The sequence below is a fragment of the Entelurus aequoreus genome, linkage group LG22 (assembly GCF_033978785.1).
Source record: "Entelurus aequoreus isolate RoL-2023_Sb linkage group LG22, RoL_Eaeq_v1.1, whole genome shotgun sequence".
Lineage (NCBI taxonomy): Eukaryota > Metazoa > Chordata > Actinopteri > Syngnathiformes > Syngnathidae > Entelurus > Entelurus aequoreus.
In genome coordinates, this window is record NC_084752.1 from 14,970,171 (window position 1) to 14,976,835 (window position 6,665).

Consider the following 6,665-nt stretch of genomic DNA (forward strand, 5'->3'; position numbering starts at 1 on the left):
GCAATATTATAATAATAATCGGAATTTTACTTGGCAAAATGACGACAGAAGTCATCATTTTACTCAAAAAATGTCACTATTTTACAAGAACAACAAAAAAATTGGCAATCTCGTGATAAAAGTCAGAATTTTATATGACAAATGTCACCATTTTGCATTAAAAAGTAATCATTTCACATTAAAAAAAAGTCATACATTTACGAGAAAATGTTGCAATATTACAGAAACAGAAAGAATATGAGATATTGTTCCCAAAGAAAAAATTCGACACATTGTGAGAGAAAAAAATAAATAAAAAATTGGAATTTTTTCTTTGTAATTGGTTTTTAATCTTCATTATTTACTTCAAGTTATTACAGTGTGTCTCTATATACATCCATCCCCATCCATCCATTTTCTACCGCTTGTCCATATTTATTTTAATTTTTTTATACATTTTGGCCAAAGGGGGCGCATTTCAATTTCTCACACACACTTGTTATTACATATGTTGGCCAGAGGGGGCGCATTTCAATTTCTCACACACACTTGTTATTACATATGTTGGCCAGAGGGGGAGCACTTCACATTTTTACACACACTTGTTATTTTATATGTTGGCCAGAGGGGGAGCACTTCAATTTTTTCACACATACTTGTTATTTCATATGTTGGCCAGAGGGGGAGCACTTCAATTTTTTTACACACACTTGTTATTACATATGTTGGCCAGAGGGGGAGCACCTATAATTTTTACACACACTTGTTATTTCATATGTTGACCACAGGGGGAGCACTTTTAAAACCAACACACAGTCAATTTGAAAAATCTCTCCTTTTTGGGACCACCCTAATTTTGATATATTTTACCACCCGGGGTGCAAATGAGACATTCTCTATTATATGCAATGGTTTTCCGTATTGGGACCATGATTTATGTCCTAACTTGTTCACCGGGTCCTCATATGGAAGGTACTTTTCCTTGTTGATGTCTCAAGAAGGGTAGAAATACAAGAACACACACACACACACACACACACACACACACACACACACACACACACACACACACACACACACACACACACACACACACACACACACACACACACAAGCACGCACACACACGCACAGGAACTGAGGGGGGATGTTGAGCGTGATATGGCGAACAATGGGGCGGCGGATTCCTTTTTGTTGCTACCGTCAATAAGTAACAACACAAGCTGTCTCGTAGTTAAGTAGAACAACCCTGAGATAAGAAGTTACAAAACAAGAGCAAGGGTGAATGCATCATGGAGTCTTTTTTTTTTTTTTTACATGCAAAGTGTTTGATGATGTGAAAGTAGTGACAGTAACCAACTTTCCATTTGCATGCCACTATTCAAACTCGAATGAAGGAGACCAGACAAGCAGGTATTTAGATAAGCATGCAAAAATTATACAGTAGAGGTGTCACACACACACACACACACCAGCAGAACTCCGTGAAACATGAATACAAAAGCAGAAACACACACACATTCCATGAGAGTGCCCTCATAGGGGGAGAGAGGGGAAAAAACCCTGGTCCTTAAAGGAAAACAAATGGTGCGTCTGTTGAGCCAGTGGAGATCTTGCAGAGGAAAACTCCCTCTTCCCCTCCCGCCCTCCCCCAGCCAGGCCCGCCCCAGGACCAGCACTATATCAGGAGGCTGCTTCTCGCTAACGGACTCCACTCCTGGTTCCAGTTCTCTATCTCCTCTCATCTCTCCTCTCCAGAAGACTCTCAGCAGTTATGCAGTCCAGCTACAGCATCAGCAGCGGCGGGCCAGCGATGATGTCCCGGCAGAACTACAGCTATTCAACCAGAGCCGCCCCGAGGGCTCAGAGCTTGTCCGGACTGAGCTTTGGGGGTCCTCGCATCTCTTCTGCCACAATGCGCACCGTCTCCTCCGGGTACGGCGGCGGCTACGGATCCGGAGCGGGCACCTTCGACCTGTCCCACGCTTTGGACCAGAACACCGTTCAACTGAACGAGAAGGCCACCATGCAAAACCTGAACGACCGTCTGGCCTCCTACCTGGAGAAAGTGCGCTCCCTTGAGGCTGCCAACGCTAAGTTGGAGATGCAGATCAGAGAGTACTACGAGCAGAAGGGCCCTGCAGCCGAGAGGGACTACAGCAACTACTGGGCCATCATCAACGACCTGAAGGACAAGGTACTTCTGCACTATTGTCAATCATTTGAAAGTTGAGCAATGTTACCACCCTGAACCAGGATTTGATTGACTTAACTCATCCTTGCTTCAAATGGTAATGCTCGGAGCCAGTAAAACGAACTCATTGTTCTCCAATTAAGATCATGGGCGCCACCATCGGCAACGCAAACATCCTCCTCCAGATTGACAACTCCAAACTGGCTGCCGATGACTTCAGAACTAAGTAAGAAGATCTTACCATCTGCTAGCAAACGTCGAATTGCCTTATCTTACCCTCTTCTCCAACGTTCACCAGATACGAACACGAGCTGATGATGCGCCAGTCTGTTGAGGCCGACATCGCCAACCTGCGCCGCCTGCTTGACCAGACCACTCTGACCAAAGCGGACCTGGAGATGCAGATCGAGGGCCTGCAAGATGAGCTGGCTTACCTCAAGAAGAACCACGCCGAGGTACCAGAAGCGTCAACCTGTCCGTCAGACACACACACGTGACCGGATGTTTAAAATGTTAAAAATATTTGCGTTGTTTAGGAGCTGGCAGCAATGCGATCACAGCTCTCTGGCAACGTCAATGTGGAGGTTGACGCCGCACCCCAGCAGGACCTCAGCAGAATCCTGGAGGAGATGCGCACGCAGTACGAATCTATCACCGACAAACACCGCCGCGACCAGGAGGCTTGGTTTAACGAGAAGGTAAACCAAATTGCCGTGAAAAACCCAACTAATACCTTTCGAAGGGCATTCAATCAATCGCAACTGAACTGTGCGGTTTGTCTTAGAAGACATTTCCCCTCTCATCCAAACTCATCAATTCATGCTCATAGCCTTAGATTGATCAGAACTGAACCGTCCAGTTGCAATCCACTGAAAACCTTAACAATACCTGAATGAACTAGAACATCCATAGACAACAGAATCTCTCCATTTAGTCTCTTCTCCAAAGTGATTTTCCATTTTCTCGCTCTAGTCGGCCGCCCTGTCTAAGGAAGTGACCATCAGCACAGAGACCATCCAGACGACCAAGACAGAGGTCGGGGACTTGAGACGCACGCTGCAGGGTCTGGAGATCGAGCTGCAGTCTCAGCTCAGTATGGTAAGAGACAAAACAGAGCGCCTCACAATCCGGCCTTATATGAGCAAACCTCAAAGATGCCTCTCTTGTCCGCTGATAAAGGGTGCAGAAGGGGGGGCTTTTGAAGAATGTGTTCGGAGGGGGGCGGGGGGTTGGCTGGGAGACGAAAACATTTCACAGGCGTTTGTCAGATCGTGGTAGACATAAAAGCGCTTGAAGGAAAGGGAAGGAATGCAGAACTTGGCTTTGTAAGGCCAAAGGTTCAAGATGGTGACCCTGTGACTTTTGCAACAAAGATGTCAGTTATCATAATCCGGGGTGTGGCAGGTTTGCTTTACTCCTCGGAGCTTTGAATGACTCCCGCTGGGTCGATATTGCAACTAAACGCATGCTTCTGCGCCGCTTTGTCATGCCTATGCAGAAAGGGGCGCTGGAGAACACGTTGGGAGAGACGGAGTCTCGCTACAGCGCTATGCTGGCCAACTTCCAGAGCACCATCAACATGCTGGAGGGGGAACTAGCCAACGTGCGCGCCAGCATTGAGCAGCAGGGCCAGGACTACAGGATGTTGCTGGACATCAAGACCAGACTGGAGCAGGAGATTGCGACCTACAGGAGCTTGCTAGATACCGAAGAGTCCAGGTAGAGCCAGGACGCATATTTTGTGTAGAAACTTTCAAAAAGATCACTAGAACATTCCATTTATTCTTGTCTTTTTCCTTTTTCTTCTTGTGTAAGGCCAATTGTCTCAGGTGAGTGAGGCCCCCCTGACAGTTATATCCTCCTCAGGAACCAGCGTCCACTATAGTGGACTTTTGTGGGCAAAAACTCAGACAAAAGAAATAGAGTAACCACAAATGTCCACTGCAGAGGACACTCGTTCTCAAGAGGTTGTATTAAACATGGCATAAACACTGCCATTAATGTTGACCCTTTTTCTTCCTCTTCTTCTTCCCAGGGAGCACTAAGACCACAGTCACAAAAACCACTGTGCGCAGTTCCAGCTAAAGGGTCCAGTCGACAGGACGGCACACACATGCAAACACACACACACACACAGACACACTCTGAGTAATAAAAGCTGTTACACCAGATAAGCAAAGTGGGAAAATAATAGAGAGGAGATGAAAGTTGTTTGATAAGGAGAGGAGAAGAAAATGGGCGGGGCACTAGAGTAAGTTACTAGTATTAAAAATACCCTGACTATGAAGTAGGTCTTTAGCTCCCATACTATTGCTGCCTTAGTCTGACGACTTAAAAACACACCGACCTCCACATCACGTAGAACAAAAAAAGCACATTTTTTAAACACACACGCGAGTCTGAAAAGGCGGAAATGTAAGACAGGTCCCCTTTGGGTTTGTAAAAACCACTCAGAAAAAAGTTTGTACGTGTGTGTGTGTTTGCATGTCTGGAAACAAAATAAACCTGCAAGAAAAAAAGTTGTGTCCTTTTTTTGAATCTTTTCGCCATGACATGGTTGTGTTTGAGCGGTTGTCACGGCGACGGAGTACATTTTGGGAGGTGGGATACGGGCGATGGAAATGTGTGTTACGTAAGGGCGGTGTAGTCAGGAAAGGGTGAACAATGGTGCAAGTAAGCCATGTTGGACTTAGAGAAAATGCAAGCGTAAGATAAACAAGGCAAATGACCCCTCGGTTTACACAGAGGCTCTTTAACGAGACATGCCTAAATGGGTGACTAATCTTTGCCCTGGAGGCTGTCAAAACTCTTACTTGTGTTGCCTAGCAACGAGTACATGCATACTCCCGATATGGACACAAGCAATGCAAACACTGACAAACTGGTCAAACACACACAATATTGCTACTGGACTTTGGACCCGTGTAGTGCATGATCGCAGTAATGAGGTGTTCACTTTTTTCCAGCGACAGTGTTGTGTTTGCTTTGGACACACACGCACGCACACACACACACACACACACACATACACCAGGCCTGGCCCTAACCAATCTGGCGCCCTAGGCAAGATTTTAGGTGGCGCCCCCCCACATCGGCAGTGAAGTGTATATACTCACAAGAAACCGAATAAGGAGACCTTTTTTTTTACTTAAAGAAAGCAAATTAACATATTATATGAGAATGTTATGTTATGATTATCTTTAACCGAATCACAGCAGTGCTCAAATTAAAAAACAGCATTCCCTCTCATGTGATATTGCTTAATTAACATTAATGATGTGCACTTTAACAACTAGGCTTACAACTATACCTAATATATAAAGTGACTATTACCTGCAGGGCAAACATTAGTTAACCAGAAGGCAATAACAATGTAAACAAAAAACACCTGCTTAAAAGATCTAATACAAATGTCCCTGAGGAATGTAAGGTGGGAGTACTGTAATTACCTAACGTTACATTATTATTTTCCATAACAATTTAGCCCCCTCCACAATATTAACCCGACGTTAAAACAGAACTAGCTATTTATTGATTAGCAATTGCCGAATCATGTAACATTAGCTTAATGCTAAAAAGCCAGGTTACTATCACATTCTGTAACAGACAAATAATTTAATGTAGGCTAACGTTACCTACCTGCTACCTCTGTCTTTTTCTCGTTTCTCCTCCTCTTCTTTTCTCTTTTTTCTTCCCTGGGCACCAGACAGTTTTGGCCGTTTTGACATCTTGTGTTGATTTTTTGACGTGGTGTCCAAAAAGAGTCATGATACGGGAAGGGAGGGGGGGGGGCGTAATGTTGTAACAAATAATATTTCTATTAAATAGGCTTCACTTTGCATTTTAATTAACGTGGGATTATTTTTTGTATTTAGAAATAATAGTACCAACTTTTTTTGTTCTATAACATTTGTGGCACTGGCGTGGCGCCCCCTGATGGACGGCGCCCTTAGTATTTGCCTATACGGCCTATGCCACGGGCCGGCCCTGACATACACACACACTCACACGTATCTGTTACCTTCTTGAGACCTCCGAAAAATGTCTACCTCTTTAAGACCACCCTTTCTAGATATATAAAGATTTGTATTTACAACATTAATAATATATACAAACTATGCAAATATAAAAAAGGTTAAGCTTTTATTTATTTTTTTATTTTTTGTTTGTAATTGTTTTTGAATCTTCATTATTTACTTCAAGTTATTACAGTTTGTCTCTATATACATATTTATTTATTTTGTTTTATTAATTTTGACCAAAGGGGGGCGCATTTCAATTTCTTACACACACTTGTTATTTCATATGTTGACCAGAGGGGAAGCACTTTTAAAACTGACACACAGTCAATTTGAAAAATCCCTCCTTTTTGGGACCACCCTAATTTTGATAGATTTCACCACCAGGGGTGCAAATGAGATCTCTAGTTTTTGTTTTTTGTAATGTGCTTAAAAGCTCTAAAGGCTTAGTTGGCCACATGCGTGGACAGCAC

General features: G+C 43.7%; 1 protein-coding gene across 1 annotated transcript; it reads left to right on the forward strand.

The window, feature by feature from the left end:
* Nucleotides 1-1,670: 1,670 nt before the first annotated feature.
* On the forward strand, nucleotides 1,671-4,692 carry krt94 (keratin 94). Its single transcript, XM_062033272.1, has 8 exons — nucleotides 1,671-2,176; nucleotides 2,317-2,399; nucleotides 2,472-2,628; nucleotides 2,710-2,871; nucleotides 3,146-3,271; nucleotides 3,672-3,892; nucleotides 3,989-4,002; nucleotides 4,209-4,692. The coding sequence occupies exons 1-8, from the start codon at nucleotides 1,754-1,756 to the stop codon at nucleotides 4,256-4,258; spliced, it is 1,236 nt and encodes a 411-aa protein (XP_061889256.1). The 5' UTR covers nucleotides 1,671-1,753; the 3' UTR covers nucleotides 4,259-4,692.
* The last annotated feature ends 1,973 nt before the right edge of the window (nucleotides 4,693-6,665 follow it).

Bases quoted from the DNA above. Each gene is read 5' to 3' on its own strand.
- krt94 (XM_062033272.1), top strand. From the start codon at position 1,754: ATGCAGTCCAGCTACAGCATCAGCAGCGGCGGGCCAGCGATGATGTCC. The intron at 2,177-2,316 runs GTACTTCTGCAC...TCTCCAATTAAG, and splicing joins TCAACGACCTGAAGGACAAG to ATCATGGGCGCCACCATCGG. The intron at 2,629-2,709 runs GTACCAGAAGCG...TGCGTTGTTTAG, and splicing joins TCAAGAAGAACCACGCCGAG to GAGCTGGCAGCAATGCGATC.